The 20,905-nt window shown below is 45.7% G+C and overlaps 1 protein-coding gene across 1 annotated transcript in view; it reads right to left on the bottom strand.

Moving 5' to 3' along the window:
- SPECC1 (sperm antigen with calponin homology and coiled-coil domains 1) overlaps positions 1–20,623 on the bottom strand; it is a 120,254-nt gene extending 99,631 nt beyond the window's left edge. Inside the window, exons 1-2 of the mRNA XM_065418134.1 lie at positions 20,462–20,623; positions 15,649–15,784 (exon numbers count right to left, since the gene is read on the bottom strand). Of these exons, the coding sequence (XP_065274206.1) occupies positions 15,649–15,784; positions 20,462–20,608 (283 nt within the window). The 5' untranslated portion in view covers positions 20,609–20,623. The remainder of the gene's footprint in view (positions 1–15,648; positions 15,785–20,461) is intronic.
- Positions 20,624–20,905: the final 282 nt, after the last annotated feature.

Here is a 20,905-nt window from a genome sequence, read left to right as displayed (position 1 = left end):
GCTAAACAATCTGTTCCACCTTGCATTTTCGTGTGACACTGGGAGTACCTTTCCCAGACCTGAAGAAGAGCTGTGTGTAGCTCCAAAGCTTGTCTCTCTCGCCAACAGAAGTTGGGCCCAGAAAAGATATCACCTCACCCACCCCTTGTCTCTCTAACATCCTGGGACTGACACGGTTATAACTACACGGCAGACACTGCACCAGAAAGTCTCATGACAAAGAGATCCGAACACAAGTCTGAGCTCAGAGGAGCACAGAGAGCCCCAGTGAAGTTAGTGGGAGCTTAGCATATGCAGCCAAAGGTTTTCTAAAAACTGCCCTGAATTTAGTGGGAGGATTACAAACAAATTAAGGGAGTTATAGCTTAAATTGCTCAAGAGCAGCTCAGGCTGAACCTTATCCTGAAAAAAGGCAGGGGGATTCAGAATGCAAGCTGCCACCCCATCCCCTACCTTTTATGCCTAGCTATGGGAGGCTAGACAATTTGCCTCAGGACTTGGCCAAGATCTCCTTAATATCTCAACCTATTGGGGTGTCTTATGTGCCAGTCCTTACTTAGACTGTCCTTGCTCTTGACAGTTGAAGTTAAAATGCTCAAGGTTATTTTGGTGCAGCTGTTTATATGTAATTGGATCCTGTTCAACTTCATCAGACTCCAGTTGAGAAGATGCCTTGAATAATGGATAAGTCATGTATGTTCTGCTAAAAGGGATGATCTGCAGTGATCCAAGGTCTATTTATGATGATTTACAATGATAAATCCAACCAATGAAATCAGGTCAGTTAGGGCTAATGTGGAGGTTGGCAGGAGGTAAATATAGGTGACATCTGTGGGAATCTCATTTAATATTTCTCCAGATAACAAAAACTTGATGTCAATTTCCCCCCTTAACTGACCTTGTTTACTCTTATGTCCACATTTAAACTGACACCATCAGACAACATGTTAAACTGCAGTTTAATAAAGTTCAGCCAAAGACTTGATAATACTTTTTAATGGGGGAAACAAATAGCTCTGCATGACTGACCTGGAGATACCCCTCTAGGGGCTAGTGGGGAGCTCAGTCTCCAGGACCCACTAATTTCTTGGCCTCTCGACTGACATTACAAACCGGGATGTCAATTTTAATGGTGGTTTACGTGTTCTGACCACCTACATACCAGGAACTGGTCCCGCCAATCTCATTTCCATCTCTCCCCCTCTCAGGATTTCTACCATGCCCAGTCCAATGGCACAGGTCACTGTACCACTGGCACAGGGGAAGACCTTTTGCTCACTCCCAAACTGGGCTGGATTTCCCACCAAGTTACAAAATAAATCTTTGGGACTAGGACACTGAGGTCATGACCAAATTCCTGGGACCAAACTGCAGCCTTCCAAGAATTCATCTGTAAAGCTGCAGTCAACCTCTCTCTCTTCCGTTAGAGCATTAAGATCCTCTGAAAAGCAGTTGGAAAACTAGCGAGGAATGCATTGCACCTTCCTGATACGCATACTTGGTAGGCCAGGCTAGCTTTGAGTTCCTTTATTTTTTTCTACCCCATTCTCTGAGTGCGAACACACTGGCACCCTGACAAACCATGATGGCTGTGATACATCTAGGCCTGGAGAATTAGTCTTAAGGATAATTTCTCTTCAAATTAGCTGGAGAAAAGCTGATAATTAACCTAATGCAGGTAACCATGGGGTCACATTAACCCTGCTCTATAACTTTCCTGAAGGTGACTGGAAAAGAAACAAAAAAAACCCCAAGGCATGTGTGGTATTCTAGGGAGAATCTAGCATCTTTCCCTTCTCTTTAGATGGTATCCCTAGCTGGTCTGCTATGATCTTTGCTGGCATGTTTACAGCTGTAATGGATCTTCCCTATTTGTGTTAGTTTGAGCCAATTAACTGTCAACATATCTAGTGAGTCAAGTCATTAAGGTCCTTAAGGTTTAGCATTTCAGCATCCCCTCCACACACTTGAATCCTTTTAACTGGCTCAGAGCCCAGTGGGCAGACATGTGCCAACAAAATGATTCCCATGGGAATACATAGCAGATGGAGAAGTTCTCTTTCATTTCAGGAGCTGTTTTAAAAAAATAAGTCATGGGCAAAGCATTAAAACATTAATATCAATATATTAAAGCAAATCTGAATTGTTTAGCTGCCGCACTAGAGCAGGGAAGCAACAAAGTGAACAAAGGAGGACACAACCAGAAACATAGGTCAGCAAATGCCAGTTCCTTCATGTTAACTGCTATGAGTTGACGGCAGACAGACACCAATGTGCCTCATAAAGAGACTGGGTGTGCCGTTTATCCACAACAGAGTCAGTTATCAGAGGCCATGTCACAAAGTCACTAAAATGCATTGCACTAATTCTGTTCCCTGTACATTCCAATTAGGCAAGAATGCTAGTAATTAGGGCTCATTAAATGGATCCTAGACTAGGTCCACAAAAGTAATACTAGTTGTGATGGGTTCCCTCCAGGGTACCACCTGGAACTGGGGTACCACTGAACCCGCCTGACCCATCAGCCTGGGCTCCCTTTACACAGTACTATTGTGACAGGCCCTCAAGCCCCCTCCAGCACACATACAGGTAGGGGCACACCCAGCTGCAGCAACACACAGCTGCATGAGAAGGCTCAGCTAATGCACCTCCCAGTTCATAAGGCACACATCCCCTTCTCGAGTGTAAACCCAAAATTACACCATCCTGCGCTCAGGGCCGGCTCTACCATTTTGCCGCCCAAAGGAAAAAAAAAAAAAAAAAAAGCTGCTCGGACTGTGCCCCCCCAAGAATGGACAGAATGCCTCCCCTTAGCATGTGCCGCCCCAGGCACGTGCTTCCTCCGCTGGTGCCTGGAGCCGGCCCTGCTTGCGCTGCACAGCAAACTGTACAGTGTAAGATCATGAAATTTGCCCCCACGCCCCCCAATGTGGAGAGAAATATACACAGCTTTCTGCCCCAAGTTATGATTTCCACACACTGGTTTTAGACAAAACAAGTTTATTAACTACAAAAGATAGATTTTAGGTGCTCATAAGGGATAGCAAACAGACCAAAGCAGATTACCTAGCAAATAAACAAAAATACAAGCTAAGCTTAATATACTAAAGAGATTGGATATGAGTGGCAGATTCTCACCCTAATTGTTGATTTAGACAGTTTGCAGAGATTCTTGAGGGCAATCTGCACTTGCTTGCAGCTTAAAAACACCAGGTATTCCTGTCTCAGGCTAGAAATCCCTCTAGCCTACGTTCAGCCCTTCTCTCCCAGTCCAGTCCTTGTTCCTCAGGTGTTTTCAGGCATCTCTCTGGGCAGGGAGTCAGTGAAGAACCACAATGATGTCACTCCCCTACCTTAAATAGCTTTTGCATATGGCAGGAACCCTTTGTCTCCCCTCTTGGTTCCCATACAGGTATTCCAAGATGGAGTCCAGTACCAGGTGACGTGGTCACACGCAGCAGCCATGACTTGGAAGCTGTTTGTAGCATCCTCAGGAAGGCTCCCAGGTGGGAGATTTGCCTCTTCTAAGACCTATTGTTTTCCCTAATGGCCCTTTCCAGCCAGCCATCTAGACTGATTGCATTCTGCTTAGTGGGCTTTCCCCAGGTGTAAACACATTTGTAATAGATGCATAGACAATATTCCTAACTTCAGATACCAAAATGATACATGCATACAAATAGGATAATCATATTCAGTGAATCACAACTGTTTCAATGATACCTTACATGACAAATCTTGCATAAAATACATCATGTCAATAATATTACTATGTAGAAAATGGGGCATAATGCCACACTAGTATTGCATGCCACTTCCAAAGGGGGTCTAGCAGTAGACCCTTTTGGCCTAGGGAAAACAGGGACTGAGACCTAGGTCCTAAAATGTTATCTATAGAATTTGGTTTCATGACATCAGGGTCGTTGTCATTTATGCATTAAGAAAAGAGGAGGTCCCCACTAACAGCAGAATTAATTCCTTACTCAGGTAGCTCAAAGTACCTACCAAGCAACCCACTTCAAGAGGGAGTGGAAAGAAAGGCCAAGGAAGAAAAGTACCTGGAAATTCAAAATTTCACTTTATGGGAATGGATACAAATAACTCCATTTATTAACTTGTCTCCGTATTTACACTAGAGCTGAACATACAAATCCGAATATTTTGGCTAAGACTAAGGATCAAGACAAAGGAATGGTGGCAAGGGGGGGACCTCAAAGGGATATGCCACATTTCATCTGATGTCTGTGCAGTCAATGTTCAAGGCTGAGAGTTTTCTACACCTGTACAATTAAATGGTGGTTTCCATGTGAGCTTTAACTCCCTTTTATCTCCCTTTTACAGATGAAACATGTAAAAGTGTGAACTGAAACAAGGACTGTCACTTTACATTTTAAGGGTCAGGGCACAAAAAGGGATGCTTAAAGTTGGACACCTAAACATCTGGGCCGCCACCTTTTGAAATGTTTGGCCTTGGCAATTAGATTAAATCCTGCCTAGAAAATCGGAGGTGAAAACATAAATCTGAGCCTTATAATAATACTTTGTCTTCATCAGTGTGTGTCAATCTGAGCATGGAGAGATATATGTATGAATATGTGCCTACATATTAGCATATGCTCATGTGTCAGGAAGTGGAGTGATGGGTGCATGTACATGTTCAAGTTATTTAGGGATTTTCTACCTTGAAAGCTCCAAAGGGATTTTTGCTTTTGCCTTGGTATTCTGTTTCCAGAGCTAGAGCCTCTTTTTCTTCAGGAAAGACTGCAATGGTATCGGAGCCACTGATTGCATCTGTGGCAGATGGCAGAATCCAGCTACATTTCCAGATGAAGCTTTCCAGCATATTTATTGTCCCAGGGAAATCCCAAATGGGATCAGGCATTTGGTTTCTTGTGAGGTCTTGTCATATAACAGCACATACTAATGTCATTAGCTTCTCACACATGCCCCAGTCTGTATCTTTTACAGGAAAAAAAGACGGCAATTTTACTGAACTCAAGGTACATCGACCCTGCTGCAGACCCAGAGCAGCCTTTGATGTGACAGATCACAAGAAACAGACACTGTCAAAACTTGATGCATGGTGGGTAAAAGGAGCCTAAGCTCATCCGAGAACTGCCCTTCAAACAGAATCACTTTCCTTTTTTCAGCTCTAATTGGGGCCCATTAGCATTTTCTGAAAAATTGAATTGCCAGTTAGATTTGTCAAGGAGTTTTTAAAGCCATTTATTTAAAATAAAATAAAATAAAATAAAATAAAAAATCTGTTTTGAAGCATCTGACCATTGAAAGAAGGGTTCTAGTCCAGCCCAGCCTCACATTAGCACACAGTCACTCTGGGAAACAACACACTGGGTGACACAGGCATAGACCTCTGGGAACCTCAAGTCTTGAGTATTCGTGTTTCTGAAAGGAAAGAGATGCCTCAGTGGATTAACAGAGGAAATGCGACAAAGCATCAGCCAATGGAGTGTGATTCCTCTCTAATGCTAATCCTCAGTGAGCCCTTCTGGTCCGGGTTTCCCAGGGGATAGCACATGTCAAACCTAATATCTTTTCTCACAGCACTAGGGAAAGTGAGGGAAGAGACCTGGGTCACCCTCATGGAGCCAGGCTCCACCTCTTCTAGAGACCAGCACTGCCAACACAGAAAAGCATTAAGCAGTGACATCTGCGAAGAAAAGCAGTTAAAAAAAAAAAAAAAAGGTGTGTCCTAGTTATTTATTTAGCAAGTTTTAACAAGTTTATAAATCACGGCCACGTAAACATCAAAACCCAATCATTACAATAGTTCGCTTTTGTTTCAAGAGACATGATACACAAATATAGTTATATCTTTCTATTTACCAGGGTATTACCACATTATAGAGCGAGCATCATTTCAACACCTAAAATATTGAGACACATGTTTTAACGTCAGTGGAAACTAGGGAACTCAGAGAGCCCTTGGGAGGGACTCCTGGAGTAATGATAAATGTTTGGTTTAAAAAAAAAAAAAAGGATTGTCCTTCCAAAATAGGGTCAATGGAACTGTGTGTGGGCACCAAATATTTACTCAACTGGAAGGCAACTCTGGGAACTTGGCAGGAATCTGAGCGGTACACTAAATTTGCATAAAAAGGATCAAATTGCAGTCTCTCATCATCAATAGTGCCTGCTCAGGCCAAAATGGACAGTTGCATGCTGGGAGTCAGTCAACACATTGACTAGAAGAGTGGCTGCAGGCCATGCTGTAGAACTCTATGGGTTGCATTTGGCCCCTGGGCCCTACTTTGGCCATCACTGGATACACTAACTTTCTTTTATACGCAACAAAGGGTGTCTAAAGAAAAGAAAAAGAAAAAAACTTGACAGTGGTGTGAGATGGAAGCATAAAAGCCTTCAGCTTCCAAACAACCCTGTCTGGTGTATATCTGTATCAATTACCTCTTCATAGAGTGAGGTCATTTAAACATCATTTATTATGCAGCTTCATTTACTGTGCTAACAATGTAGCATCCTGACATTGATACTTCTGCCCAAGTGACCTGTGGGGTGTATTCATTTTAGTGGGACGCCGGACATATGGAGGATAATTTAAACTCTTAATTTCCTTAGGGTTTGCCTTAAATATATTTCTATGCTCGTGACCATTACAGTTAATCAACTCAGCAGGCAGGCACAGGCAGCAATGCACTTGTTCTGTTGCCTTCACTGAGAAAGTGTGCTTATTATTGCTTCTTTGGTCTAAGGAATAAAAACAAATAGCCAAAAGTTTTCTGATCAAAGGGAGCATAGATTCCAGCAAGCTCCTGGGGTAATATCTCATTGGAGATGAAAGGACTTGTTCAGAAAGACATTCTGAAGTCTGTAGGGTAAAGATGAGCCAGATGGGTTTGTCTCCATGCAGGTATATTTTAGTCTCTGCGGGCTAGGTAGAAAGGAGAGAGAGGTCTTTGGGATTTCCTATTTCCCTTACTGAGGGCCATCTATGCTCACCTGAAATTTTTCCTAGCAGAAGACATTCCTATCTATTTATTACAGGGTGAAAATATGGCTGCCATCATGCAGAGGCATTAGTGGTGGTGGAGGAGAGAAGAGGGGACTGGAAAGTCCTTTCCCTCCCCCAAACCTCTCCTGCATGTGGGAGTCATAATGTTGCTACTGCCTAAACACCCTGATGGCAAACAGGGAGGGGCAGATGGCACTGCCAGCAATATTGAGCACCCCAGAGGAGCCATGCACTGTGTATGCTACTACACCCATTCTGTACTGGTGAGGGCAACCCTCACTCCCCAGTGTTCCTGGTGGCCCCCGGGCTTCCCCTGGCCTTCACCGGCACAACACCCTTCCTACCACCACTGCTTCTCCTCCTCCACAGCATGGCTCAAGTTCTAGAGCCATAACTGAGCCTGTAGTTCAGGGGTGGGCAAACTTTTTGGCCCGAGGGCCACATCTGGGTATGAAAATTGTATGGCAGGCCATGAATGCTCATGAAATTGGGGTTGGGGTGCAGGAGGGAGTGAGGGCTCTGGAGTGGGGCCAGAAATGAAGAGTTCAGAGTGCGGGGGAGTGGCTCCGGGCTGGGACAGGGGGTTGGAATATGGGAGGGGGGCTCCAACTGGAGGTACGGGCTCTGGGGTGGGGCTGAGGGGTTTGGGGTGTAGGAGGGTGCCCCAGGCTGGGACTGAGGGGTTCGGAGTGTGGGAGGGGGCTCTGGGCTGGGGCAGGGGATTGGGGGGGGAGGTGCTGGCTCTGGCTGGGGGTGCAGGCTCTGGGGTGGGGCTGAGGGTTTTGGGGTGCAGAAGGGTGCTCTGGGCTGGGATCGAGGGATTCGGAGGGCAGGAGGCTGATAAGAGCTGGGGCAGGGGGTTGGGGTGCAGGAGGGGCTCAGGGGTGCAGGCTCTGGACAGCGCCTCTCAAGCAGCTCCCGGAAGCAGTGGCCATGTCCCCCCTCCGGCTCCTACATGGAGCCGCAGCCAGGTTGCTCTGCGCGCTGCCCCATCCACAGGCGCTGCCGCTGCAGCTCCCATTGGCCACAGTTCCCGGCCAATGGGAGCAGCGCTTGGGGCTGGGGCAGCGTGTGGAGTCCACTGGCTGCCCCTACGCATAGGAGCCGAAGGGAGGACATGCTGCTGCTTTCAGGAGCTGCGGCATGCGTGCACGGAGCGGCCCCCGACACCACTCCCTGGCTAGAGTGCAGGAGTGAGGCAAGCCCCAGACCCCGCTCCCCAGCAGGAGCTCAAGGGCCAGATTAAATTGGCTGGCTGGCCGGATATGGCCCACGGGTCGTAGTTTGCCTACCCCTCCTGTAGTTGGTAAAGTGCTCAGAATCTCTATAAAACATGAGATAGTAGCAACAGCTATAATCATCCTGAGGATCTCAAACTCAGACAAACCTTTAGTTGGGAGGCAAAAGTTCTATTGAAAAACAGAGGTGGTTTTTTAGGTGAGGTGAATAGCTCTTTATAGGTTCAGGCTTCACCCATGAACAAACAAATGATCCAGCAAAGCAGCCTAGCAAAACAAACAAACCTGCCCTGCTATTTACATTTGGATGTAATTTACATTGATGCGGAGTACTGCAGCTGACAGAACTTGATATCAACAAGTATCGCACAGATCTCTCCATCCTGCCCAGAGCTGTCAGCTCAGCTCTGCACATACCCAGCCCAGTCACACTCCCTATTTTCATCTGGCTTCTCTCACTCAGCACAAAACCAAATGCACACAAGAGGACATTTGGAAAGATGAATGTTTCAGCCGATGAACCTGCCAGGTAATAGCTGCTGCTGCTGGAAATATGGGGAGGGGGGGGGGGAGGGAGGGGGAGTATACCAGAGAGATTAAACTCAACAGTCCTTTGGAGAATTTACAAGTGGACTCCAGAAAGTTTATAAATTGGGATTCTGCAGAAAACTACAGGGAACTGAGAGCCAAGATTTCCACTGACCTGCTGTGTAACCTTGGGCAAGTCACAGCACCTTCTGTGCCTCAGTTTCTCCATTTGTAGAGTGAGGATAATATGTGACACTCCTTCAAGGTAAATAAATGTCTTAAGTGCTAGTGTAGACATGGCCTATGTCGGCCAAACTTTTGTAACTCAGGGGTGTGACAGGTTTTGCCAGCATACGCGCTCATGTGCACAGCGCTATGTTGGGGGGAGATGCTCTCCCACCGACATAGTTACCGCTGCTCATTGAGCTCGTTTTATTACGTTGACGGGAGAGTTCTCTCCCATCAGCATAACACGGCTACACAAGCACTCTTACAGCAGCACAGTTGTATCGGTACAGCTGTGCCGCTGTAAGCTTGTAAGTGTAGACATGGCCTAAGTATGTAACACGCTTTCATATCTTCTGATGGGCGGTAGCAGAGTACAAGGTTATTGTGACATGTTGTCCCGCTTTGAGGTGCCACCTGATGTATTGAGATACCACTGAGCCTGCCTGTTCTGCCAGCTGGGCCCCCTTTACCCGGTCTTGCGGAGCCAGGCTCTTAAGCCTCCTCTAGCACACACACAGGCAGGGCCACCCCCAACTGCAGAAAGACACAGACTCTGAGATCAGCTCTGGGAAGACTCAGCTTAAGGGACTTGCCCCAGCACTCAGGTGCCACCTCCCTTGGAGTGCAGACCATAGGCGCCAACTCCATGGGTGCTCTGGGGCTGGAGCACCCACAGGGAAAAATTAGCGGGTGCTCTGCACCCACCAGCAGCCAAGTTCCACCCCGCCTCTTCCCCACCTCCTCCCCAAAGCGTGCCATGTCCCCGCTCCTCCCCCTCCCAGCGCTTCCCACCCACCAGCCGCCTAACAGCTGTTTGGCGGTGCTTAGGACTTTCCGGGAGGAAGGGAGAGGAGCGGGGACACGGCGCACTCAGGGGAGAAGGTGGAGAAGAGGTGGGGACTTGGGGAAAGGGGGCGGGGCTGGGGTGGGAAAAGACAGGGCAGGACAGGGACTTTGGGGAAGGGGGTGGAATGGGGGTGGGGCGAGGGTGGTGCAGGAGCAGGGCCGGGGCGGGGCTAGGGGGTCGAGCACCCACCGGGCAGAGGGGAAGTTGGTGTCTATGGTGCAGACCCAAAAGGTATATTGTCTTGTGCTGTATAGAAAGATCTGCACAGCACAAGCTCATAAAAATTCACCCTCTCCCTCACTGTGAAGAGAGATATATGCAGCTTCTTGCCCCCCCACAGATTGCACAAACTGGGTTTAATAATAAACAAAACAAATGTATTAACTATAAAAGGCAGATTTAAAGTGATAATAAGGAACAGCAAACAAAACAAAGCAGATTACTGAGCAAATAAAACAAAACACACATACTAAGTTTAAGATCTTAAAGATACTAGTTTCAAGAAGTAATTTCTCACCCTAAATGTTATTTTAAGCAAGTTGCAGAGTCTCTGTAGCTTAGAGTTTCAGTTATTTCTTCTTAAAGCCTGGACCCCTGCCTCAGGCTGGACTCACCCCTGCCTTTCCCCTCAGGTCAGTTCCTTTGTCCTTTCAGGTACTTTCAGCAGTGTTTCTTCTTGGGTAGGCAATGGAGGAGTGTCCTGTTTGCTTTCCTTCCTAGCCTTAAATACAATTTACATAAGGTGGGAATCTTTTGTTTCCCGAACTTGACCTCCCCATCCTGTTAGTGGAAAATTACTAGAAGTCCAAGATAGCGCTTAGTACAGGTGACAGGAGCACCTGACTAAGGCCTTGTCTACACCGCCACTTTACAGCGCTGCAACTTTCTCACTCAGGGGTGTGAGAAAATACCCCCGAGCACTGCAAGGTTCAGCGCTGTAACGTGTCAGTGTAGACAGTGCTGGGAGCTATTCCTTCATGGAGGTGGGGCTGGTGCCGTGACTACACAGCCACATAACGTTGCTAGTGAAGACATGCCCCTAGTAGTGTGTCAGCTACCTCCCAGGACTACTCTCAGGAAGAAGAGAGATTAGTATCTTCACAGTCTTGTTTCTTCGTAACGGCCCATCAAGGCTGATGGCCTGTTGTCTGGTGGGTGTCTCCCGAATACACACCCAGTTGTAATTGTTACATAGTCCATATTCCTAACTTTAGCTACAGAAATGATACATGCATACAAATTGGATAATGACATTCAGCAAACCATAACCATTCCAATGATATCTTACATAAGCCATCTTGCATAAAGTATATCTTAGTTATGCCATATTCATATCATAACCATATTTCTATGAAGAATATGGGGTATAAAGTCACAGTTATTTAGTTTCATTTGTAAACCTAAAAACTTCATAGTTTGGGAAACGCTGACCTTCCCATAACCCTGAGATCCAAGGATGGGAGGGATTCCAAAATTTACCAGCTTGGGTATACACCTGTATAGCTACACCTTTTCAGCCAATTTATTTACTACTTAGCTTGGTAGATGCAAACATTACATAGGCATTTCCAAAGACCTTCCCCCATTCTCCTTCAGTTTTGTTGTTCCTCCAGCTCCTTTTGTTACAAAGGAACATTCTGAGTAACAGCTGTAAGAGCTTTAGAAATCTGGCCTTTAACACTCTGCTTCAGGGCTCCCCACGGCAAGAAATAACCCAGTGGAACAGGAATCTACATCCAAGGCAGCTCTCCTTGTATGTGTCATTTCATTTTACATACACTTTCAAAACAGCCAGGAGTTTACGTAGCCAAACATCACAAAGCAGGAATTCTAGCTTGGGATCTGTCTCCAGTTCCATTTGCTCAGACTCCGCTTGCCAGGGGGACAGAGGGGGTTGGCCCAGTCTTCCTTTAAGCTGCCTCTGATTTACTGCATTAGCTTCTAATGAGGTAGACAGGGTAGTCTGTGTCAGCATAAAAAGAATGGTGTGCATGGCTTAAACTCCATGAGGGACAGCCTACACACCACGGGCTGTGTTTAGACAGGCAAGAGTGGTGTCAATTATTTATTATCTGCGACATTGGGAACACACACTATTGCTCAAGGTCACCAAAACAAATGTGGGAGGGTTATGCTCAAGGGAGTATGCAACCTTGGCATTTTTGATTTCAATAATTTGTTTCTTTTAAGTTATAGGCCAGCAATAATGTTCCAGACACATCACAATATATAATCTGAGTTTGCATAGTGTCCTTCAGATAAAACTGCATTCTAGATAAGTAACCCAACCACTGACTCAAATAAGAACAAAAGGAAGAGCGAAAGGAACAGGTGTAAGTAACGGAGAAAAGAACTTATGATTTCAGCAGAGATCTGGAAGAAGGTGGTGTAGAGCTGAAGAGGCAGAGAGATACAAAGGCTGTGCCTGAGGGCAGAAGCTGTGGTTCTCTCACACCAAGAATGGGCTAACGCTGAATGAGGTGGGACAGGGGAGGGCAGTAGACTTGCAGAGGGAATAGGAAGCCGAGTGGAGTGAGGCTAGCAAGAGGTTCAAAACCAGACAGGGAAAGTCTGAAGTGGAACTTGAAAGGAAGAGGAGCCAGGGGAGTCTGTTGCAGCTGGGGGCAAGGAGGTCACACTCTGTCTGTATGACATGGTGTGGGTCTGCGTTCAGCACACAAGAGTCTGGAATCCTGAGACATGGGAGGCCAACACCACAATTCCTGCCCAGGAGAAACATCAGAAAGTGAGCACGATCATCAGACCTTTGGGTCCTTTGTTGGAAGGCGCAGAAATACATGCTCCCATGCAGATCAAAAACGCGGGCAGAGGCACAGCGAGGAGAAAGCTGAATGTCAAAACCAGAGGCCTCTGGGTCAGACAGAGAGGCACAAAGAATTCTAGGCTATCAGCCAGCCACACGATAGCCACCTGGATCTCCCAAAACCCAAGTCTTACATTTCCCAGCCAGGCAAATATGCTCACCTAGCTTGATTCTGCATTCAAGCGACTATTGCAGCTTAGCCCTGTCCACTGCCAAAGACACCTTGGAGTTACTGCTTCAGTGGGGTCCCAGCAACTGCACTTGCTGCAGCTTAACTTCTCTCTGTTGAACCTTTTCTAAAGTCTCTTTCTCTCAACACAGGAGATTTCCCAAGGGGCACTCAGTGACTTCTGTCACTTCAGGTCCTAATCTTCTTGTAGGTGAGGAGATACTGATTGTGGGAGCCCTGGGCTCGTGGGACCCCCACAACGAGCCGGTACTGAGAGCGTGCGGAGTCGGTCGACGCTACGCCCGGCTCATGAGACAGCTCATGGTGTCCGACACCATCAGGTGGTCGAGACACATTTATACGGAACACATCACAGGACACCGTCAATACCACATTGAGTAATTGAGACCGCCGACCAGGGAAATAGCCCACTTCCTTCCCTGATGAACCAAGGGACGCACCCCACCCATGTACTCATTCGCTGCACCGATACTGACTTGGACTCCTTATACATTCCATGGGTGGTGTACCCGAGCCCACTTATCCATTGACTCTTTAAAAAACTCTTGCACCCCAATCTGGGTCTATGCCGGTTATGTGATATGTCTGCATCTCTTCATCCTTGCACCCAATACCTGTAATCCCTCATAACCCAAGCCTGACCCCAGATGTACAGTACCTTCCCTCATAACTTGTGTATATTTAATTTTAAACATTAACTTTAATATAATTTCACCTTCGGTATCTGTCCTTAGCATGGACAGATACCGAATGGAATGAGAGCATTCAGCTTTATATCCTCCTTCCTGCTTTTATTATATTATCTATAGGGGTGTGTGAGAGTGCGCCCACTGAAAACTCACCTGTTGCCATCAAAACCTTCTAATGCCTGAGCAAACATCCTCAAGGTACAGTCAGAAAAAGAGGAAGCCATAACAATGAGCCCAGATCACCCTCAAAGAACCCTTTGGAGCATGCAACTACTCCCCTGAGTAAAGTCTGCAGGATCTGGTGTGTCCATGCACACACAATATGTAAAGCACCTGGGTTTATTTTCCGCATTAAAAGGCACTTTATGAATTTAAGATTTAAATGATTACTGATTATTTGTGTATTACACAGCCACAGATGCACATTCTCAAACTTGTGCTGATGTTGCTCAGTGCGGATGTTCTCCTTCAGAATTAGACATGTGCTGAAGCAAAGCTGAATGCTCGGTCAGCTACCAGTTCTAAGGTGGAAGAACAATATTCAAATTTCATCTGGTTGCTAGGAACCAAATCAAGATATTATTTTATATTTTTTTAAAGAGTCCTATCCTATTCTCCCTTCCCCCTGTTCTATAGGCATGGGGGATGAGTTTTCCAGTACAGAGCCTCTGCTTTTATATCTGACATATGTATTCCATTCTGGGATCCCTACAGTGATGCTGCCCTGGCTGCATTCCCAGGATCCCATGCTGCAGTATCTGGGTATGTTCTCTTCCTCCTCTCACTGTCCCCCGAAGAATCTTTGGCCAGCGTGACTCTGTTGGCTGCGGAAACTCAAATGCCTCCATGAAATGCGAGTGACAAGCCTCCATTAAATTCTAGTGTCTTGGCTCTGCTTCACTGAAGAATAGGATCTGTGTTTGGATTACTATGATGCCTTTACAATGTTACATTATGCACCACTCAGTTGAAGGGAATAAAAATTTCCATGAAGTTTTTATCCCTCATTGGTTAGCAACGTTGCTCTGCCCACTGCCTGAACGCTGGCAAACCCTGCAGAGGCCATGATAAATAGTGAGGTCACGGCCAAATTTAATAAGGTCTTGCATTCTCTCTGAAATGCCACCAGAGAGCAGACAAAAGCGTGTGTTTGCTGAGCTCATCAGGGAAAGCCACGTGTTTGCACAGAGTACTTGGTATGCAGATGGCGTGCCTGGCTGCCTTTGGAAACTGGTGCAGAGCTGAAAGCAATTGGAAGGAGCGGAGGGACAGAGCTCACCAGGAAAAGGCACTGGGGACAAGCTCCACAGGAGGCCAGTAGGTCAACATGCCACCTCACCATCCAGCTTTGAGTCTTTTTTTAACTCAGCCTCTTGCTGCCTCTGCTGTGTGAGGGGAGGTGGGTCTGCACAATCGCAAGGGGAGAGGAGACCTCTGTGAGACAATCTTTCTCTATTAAGACATGATCCACGCAGAAAAAGTTTGAGCACTCCTGGTTTATTTCATTATTAGGCATTGGACTGGGCTTGGCTAGAATGCTGTGTATGTCTGGTCTGGGACAATGAGACGTTTCCCTTTTGCGATGACTAAGATTCTTTCTGGAGGACCCTGCTGAGTTTCAACAACAGCATGGAACAGCCCCATCCCCTCAGGAAGCAGTGATGATAGAAAGTTCTCACCATGTCTTAGCACCAGCTACTAGTGCCACCTAGTGACTCTTCTTTGTAACTGGTCAATATGTGAAACTCCTACAGTTCAGCACCATTACATCTGAATTGAGAATGACAAACGCACAAGCTTTTTTCCACAAAAGGCAAAGTTGATTTTTTATCACCCTGTGAAAATGGTAAAATTTTGTTTCGTGTCAAATGTGGGAAAACTGATAATGTTGGAGTGGAGCAAAGCTGTGGTGGAACACTGACTTTAAGGTGTGTAGGCTATAATCAAAGGTATGTCTATGAGGCACAGAAAGCTGTCGTCTGCCCGTGTCATCCTCAACATTAATATTATAGTGGGAAAGGGCTCACTGCACTAGTGGGATGATCATATGAGAGACTCAATTGGGAACTTGGTAAACTGAGAGAAATTGATCTGCCATCCAGTGTACTCCTACCTGTGCTGGACTTCAGTCGATTCTCAGCAAGCTCAGAAATTGCTCCTGTTGTAATGGTCTTCTTCAGTCTGGAGACCCCGGAGGCTGCTGTCACCCCTGGCTTTGTTAACATGTCATCACTGCTAGCTCTTTTTAGCTGCAAGAAAGAGAGATATCTTGTGAGCAACGAAGAATGAGCGATCTGGTATGCCCATGAGCTAGATGATTTTACAGACATACAAGTTGAAAGAAAAAAGTGCTGACACTTGGAGAAGGGAGTATTTCAGGAAAAAGGAAACCCACTGAAATTATTGCTTTGGGAACAGTAATCCAGAGTCATTTCTGAACATTCAGAAGAGGGGAATATCCTTCTCCCATATATTAGAGGGATTTTCCCAGCTTGGCACCAAGGAGGTCACTGCAATGCAAGGACATTTTCCTTTGGGCCAAGACCCAGGACAACAACATCCCGCAGCCTGAGAAAGAAATGAGACTGATGAAATTTGACTCAGATACCAGGCCTAATGGACACCACTGGCTACTCCCTGATCCCCTGGTGCAGCAGGCCCAGTGCATTCATACATGTGCTTGAAATTTTATCTACTAGGTGGTATTATTAGTACCAAATTCAACAGCCTTCCACGGTGGGGAAAAGCATTTTTCTATTAATTCCTGCCTTTCAGTGAAGTGGACCAAGAGGCAATGCAGATTTGATGATGCAGGCTATAGTGGGGGGTGAAGGAGGGAGAACGAAATAAGCAATGACTGAGGGCATGGGGTGAAAAATCCCCAGAGTCCCATTCAGAAGCTCCTGATCATCAGTCACGGCACTGGAGACTTCTCCCCACGTCCTGGTTGGAGTTGCACTTGTTCAAGCACCTAGGCTTCTGAACATAAAGAAAACAAGCAGCTGAGGAAACTGAGGCACAAAGCCGGCAAGGAACAATATAAAATAACTGGCATCTCAATGCACCCCTATGCCACAAAAGGTACTAGGCCTTGGAAGAATTGCTGCTTTCTATTTCTGTTTCAGTTGAGGCCATTTTACAAGGCCCTACTGTGCTCCAGCAGTGACCCCAGATCCTGACCTGGGAGGGCCAGGCATTTCTAATGGAGAGGCTGTCTGCTCATTCCCATCTCTCTGCCAAGCAAGAATTGATGAACTTAGCTGCATCATAAACTCTGCTTTGTGATATGAACAACGAGCCCACTAGGGACTGAGCCAAGATCGCAAATTCATTTCGCGGAGGACTGCAGGCTGCTTCATCAAAAGGAAAGAGCAGAGAACACAGAGTCTACTATCACAGTTACCAAAGGGAAATCCTTTATCTTAAGTCTGGCATCACTTCAGCTGTTTAGACCTTCAGGGGCTTCATTTATTGAACAGCAGTGAATAAAGCTAACCCAGGACAGTTTGGTAGGTGCTGGTGCTAGCATCACTACTGGAAGGTGCAGGATTTGATTATCAGTGTGAAAATGGGAGAATGTATCCAAGAAAGGGCATTTCGCTCTTCAGATTGCCAGAGGGAATCATTCTCAGCACAGAAATGCATCAGCTCTCAGGTTTAGACAAAGAAGCTGCAGAAACCTCCAGATTATTATCCATACAGCCCCACTGATGTGGTTCACAAACTTGGAAGAAGACAAGATCCTTGCCCCAAGGTGTGTTCTAAGCAGGTACTTAAATGGAAGTGTGGTTGATGCACAGGAACTGGAAGCCTTGGTGTCCTGTAAAAAGCATAGCTAAGGGAGCATGAAGGGGGACCTTCTGGAAAAAGCAGATAGTTGGTACCCAAGATGCTCAGGCAATTCAGGACCCACTAACCTGAACTAGTTACAGCTGCTCCCCAGGGGACACGTCTAGTGTGACTGCAGATTTGTCCCCTCCCAGACATTCAAGAAAGCGCTTGGAACATGCAGGATGTGGGAGGGATTTGCGATCTCAGGACAAGTGATCTAGTTACAAGCCTGAAACCTAATGGTATATGTGGAGCTGCTGCATCATATTTGCCCAGGCATTAAAACAAAACAAAACAAAAACAAAACAAAACACATACACTAGAATAAAGTTTTCCTGCTTTAAGTTTCCCGAAGTATTAAACAAACTTATGAATAAGGCTCTACTAATACAGTGACTCTGTAAACAAATTGTGTTCAGTAATAGCTGAACATTTTTTCTGAGAGAGGAAATGCTAGGCAGGACAGCAAATTTATGTCCACAGGACTTCCAGTTGGACAACCCACCCAAAGCTGACAGAAAGGATCTTGCTTTAATGTGGCAATCCAAGATTGGCACTGCTAACAATGCAGCATCTCCTCTCCCAGTACTGCACTGTCGTGTCAGCACTGGGGATGAGCCAAAGTCCTGGTGTGACATTTGAACCAGGACCTCCTGCCACATGGCAAGGTGCCAGCCTGACCTACTACAGGGCACTAGACACAGACGTATAAGAGATGGTCAAGCATATAATTTAATGTAGTTTTTATTGGTTGAATTTCCACTAGCCAGCTCACCACTATGTATGTTAATATTCCAAAATCTAACACTAGCTGCTAACACCCAGAGTTTACTCAGTAAACTTTACTGCACCTGAAAAAGCAAGACTGATTTTTTTTTTCTGGTAATCCAAGTTCATTCTAGAGGCGTATTCAGGAAATTCATGCAAATCTGAAAGACCAAAAAACATATGCTTCCAGTTGCGTTTCCCTTTTTGTGCACTTCCACAGCTCAGATTAACTAATGAGTAACCTTCAAGAGAGAGAAGCCTTTTGAGAATCTTAAAAAACCAAGGTGCTGTAGCATCTCTCTCTAGACTAGAGTGAGATATTAGTGGATAGAAAAGAGATGAGAAGGGAGATTATACTGCAAACACATGCCATGGTTAGGGGGTTCCTGAATTGTAATTTTTTAAAGCAAGATCAAATCTCTCTCAGCTCCAATTTTCTTCTCTCTTTCATCTCTTCATCTGACTCAGTCTGTGGTTTCCCAGACTCCGGGAGCATGTGAGCTTTGATAGCCAAAGCGTTGATCTACTGCAGGAAACCAGACATCTGAAGTTTTGCATTTTGGCAGGGCCTTTGCCAGTTCATTCCTGAGAGCAAGACAGAGCAATCTGACTTTCTGACCTCTGGAGAAGTCTCCATCCATTTTCTCTACAGCAGTTTTCACCAAGTTCACCACTTTTCATGGTGCCAGGTGCACCTCACTGCCCAGTCTGGCTTTCCACAGCCCCTTGCTAACTCTTCCATTAGCTCATCTTTTGTTTGTACTGTAGTTGCTCAGCAGCTTAGAGATCACGGAGGCAGCTAGAAAGAAAACACTATGTTCTTTAAAAGATGTACAATTAAACATATCAGGTTCCCTTGCTTTCCTGCCCCCACATACCTCTACAACACTCGCTCAGAAGTGCCAGCACAGCACCACACTTTAGAGGAAGGACCTTATAATGAAAAAAGATTGGCTGGAGCCCGGGGCTGAAAGTGTCTCATTTCTGAGATGCTTAGAGTTGTGGGAGTCTGTAAAGTGGGTATAATATATGGACCCATTGCACTGGAGGCTGCAAGGGTTAATAAGTGTTTGTAAGGCTCTTTGAACATTAACAATATGTAGTATTCTACAGAGCTAATCAACTCTTATTGTTGAAAACAAAGTCTCTGTTCCCAAGTTCCTATTCTTTTTTCTATACTTGGACCATATTGCTCTCTTTGTTCAGGGTCTGCCAGAACACAGATGCAGCACTATCCCAGGTTTGGAATTTGGAATAAAATGGAACATTATTTTCATGTGCATTTCTGGTCTTATTAAAATATATATAAAAAGATGAGTATGATAAAATGTAAACGTTCTATCACAAACGATATTTTTGCTATGTACCTTGCCTTTTCAAAGGGGGGGGGGAACCCCCACAGATTATAGGTCACAAGAATATCTCATAACCCTTAAAAAAAAAAAAAAAAAAACTCTCTTTTTTGGGAAAATAAATTCTAAACCCTAAAAATCACCCTCCACTCCTACCCATTTAGTGCAATACAGTCCAATCCAATCCACATCCACAGAGTACAATTTGATCCACACATACTTTGTACAGACTAATCCTTCACCCACAATATATCCAATGCATGCACTATACACACACCACACTCCAGTCCAAACCACCCCCACCCCCACCCACCATGGTCAAATTCCCTCCTTCATCCCCACCACACACCAATCCACACACAGAGACAAATCTGGAATGACTATCGCAAAACATACAATATGGTCAAATGTATACAGACACTGTGGCACAATAGGTTTCAGAGTAGTAGCTGTGTTAGTCTGTATCAGCAAAAACAACGAGGAGTCCTTGTGGCACCTTAGATACGAACAAATTTATTTGGGCACAAAAGCTTATGCCCAGTGAGCACGAAAGGTCTGTGTCTTATGCCCATGAAAGCTTATGCCCAAATAAATGTGTTAGTCTCTAAGGTGCCACAAGGACTCCTTGTGGTATAATAAATATTTGGAGATATACCTATCTCATAGAACTGAAAGGGACCTCGAAAGGTCATCGAGTCCAGCCCCCTGCCTTCACTAGCAGGACCAAGTACTGATTTTTGCCCCAGATCCCTAAGTGGCCCTCTCAAGGATTGAACTCACAACCCTGGGTTTAGCAGGCCAATGCTCAAACCACTGAGCTATCCCTCCCCCCTAATAAGCATACAGTAGAGTCTGATCCAGACATTCACACACCCAGTGCCAAAGCCCTAAACACTTGGTGACATGCCCCGCCTTAACTGGAGTGATAGCTTGGAATCAGCTTGGAATGCTTGCACACTGCTTACTGGTTAGTACCTTGCTGAGCCGAGATTCAAAAGCAAGTGAAGTAGAGGATTTGGAGGTCTTCATGCCCGAAGAAGTGGTGGGGAGATATTTTCCTCTGTCAATCCCATGGTTCCCTTGCTTTGCCATTGCACTCCAAGGTCTGGCAGCACTCTTCATTTTCTTTCCAGAGGAGTCGGTCTGCAGAATATCAGAAAGGAAAGCAGATATTAATGTTTTTAAAGCATTTGGAATCCAAAGAGAGGCAGAGGTGCCTGGCGCCAATTTAAAGGACTGAAAGGAATACACCAAATTCTCCCCTCTCTCTTCACACAGGCAGACATTCAAGAATAGCCAAAGCATGGCCTTCAGAGATCGATAAAGGGGCCTGCAGCCACCCACACCTTTAATACAGATTTGCAATACATGAAGTACATAGAGGGAACACTGAATTCTGCTTGGGCCTGTAATCTCCAT

Source organism: Emys orbicularis, chromosome 17 (assembly GCF_028017835.1).
Source record: "Emys orbicularis isolate rEmyOrb1 chromosome 17, rEmyOrb1.hap1, whole genome shotgun sequence".
Taxonomy (NCBI): Eukaryota; Metazoa; Chordata; order Testudines; family Emydidae; genus Emys; species Emys orbicularis.
Note: the sequence above shows the minus strand (reverse complement) of the source record. Positions and strands in the feature narration are given on the sequence as shown.